The sequence below is a fragment of the Trichechus manatus genome, unplaced genomic scaffold (assembly GCF_000243295.1).
Source record: "Trichechus manatus latirostris isolate Lorelei unplaced genomic scaffold, TriManLat1.0 scaffold00037, whole genome shotgun sequence".
Classification (NCBI taxonomy): Eukaryota; Metazoa; Chordata; class Mammalia; order Sirenia; family Trichechidae; genus Trichechus; species Trichechus manatus.
In genome coordinates, this window is record NW_004443973.1 from 13,968,852 (window position 1) to 13,970,050 (window position 1,199).

The following is a 1,199-nucleotide window of genomic DNA, read 5'->3' on the forward strand; positions in this document are numbered from 1 at the left end:
TGGTGATATCATGGATTGAATTATGTCCCCCAAAAATATGTGTATCAATTTAGCTAGGCTATGATTCCCAGTATTATGTGATTGTCCACCATTTTGTCATCTGATATGATTTTCCTATGTGTTGTAAATCCTATCACTATGATGTTAATGAGATGGATTACCAGCAGTTATGTTGATGAGATGTGCAAGATCAGACTGTGTCTTAAGCCGATCTCTTTTCAGATACAAAAGAAAGAAGTGAACAGAGAGGCACTGGGACCTCATATTACCAAGAAAGCAGCATCAGGAGTAGAGCGCATCCTTTGGACCAAGGGTTCCTATGCGGAGAAGCTCCTAGACCAGGGGAAGATGGATGAGAAGGGCCTTCCTCCAGAGCCAACAGAGAGAGAAAGCCTTCTTCTGGAGCTGATGCCCTGAATTTGGACTTCTAGCCTACTAGACTGTGAGAAAATAAATTTCTCTTTGTTAAAGCTAGCCACTTGCGGTATTTCTGTTATAGCAGCACTAGATGACTAAGACAGGTGACAATGATTAGCATTTCATAGGGATGTGGTCCTTACAACAGTGCTTCTCCTGTTTAATGTCCATTGGGCATCTGGTTAAAATGCAGACTCTGATTCAATCATTCTTGGATGTGCCTGAGAGTCTGCATTTCTAACGAGCTCTCAGGCAATGGAAATGTCTCTGGTCCTGGGACCACACTATGGGTAGTAAGGCATTAAAGTATGACTAGAATGACATTTGAGAAGCAAGTGTCCTGCCCCAAATTAGAACATCCATGTCTTCACTCACATTCATCCAAGAAAATTAACACTTAAATTTCTCTCTCAACAATCACTTACCTTGTCGGTGAAACCTATAATCCTGAAGCAATGCTGAATTGCTTCAAACTGTCTTTGGTAAGACTCCTTAGAAGTTATGTCATGTATCACTCTTCCTGTTTCATCAGCTATATACCTAAATGAAGTGGAGAATGACCAAAAAAAACCAATAAACAGTGACTGGGAAAATGGCACGTCAAATGCCAGTGCAGGAGCTGCTTGGGCTAGTCTTTACAAGGGCAATTTCCCTTCTAGTCTAATAAACCAAAAAACCAAGTTGCAGTCAAGTCAGTTCCAACTCATAGCGAACCCATGTATGTCAGAGCAAAACTGTGCTCCATAGGGTTTTCAATGGCTGATCTTCTGAAGTAAATCACC

At 41.3% G+C, this 1,199-nt stretch overlaps 1 protein-coding gene across 1 annotated transcript in view; it reads right to left on the reverse strand.

Moving 5' to 3' along the window:
* Positions 1-1,199, reverse strand: part of MYO3B (myosin IIIB) — a 532,652-nt gene that overhangs the window by 334,175 nt on the left and 197,278 nt on the right. The window contains exon 13 of the mRNA XM_012555289.2: positions 843-957. Within this exon, the coding sequence (XP_012410743.2) occupies positions 843-957 (115 nt within the window). The remainder of the gene's footprint in view (positions 1-842; positions 958-1,199) is intronic.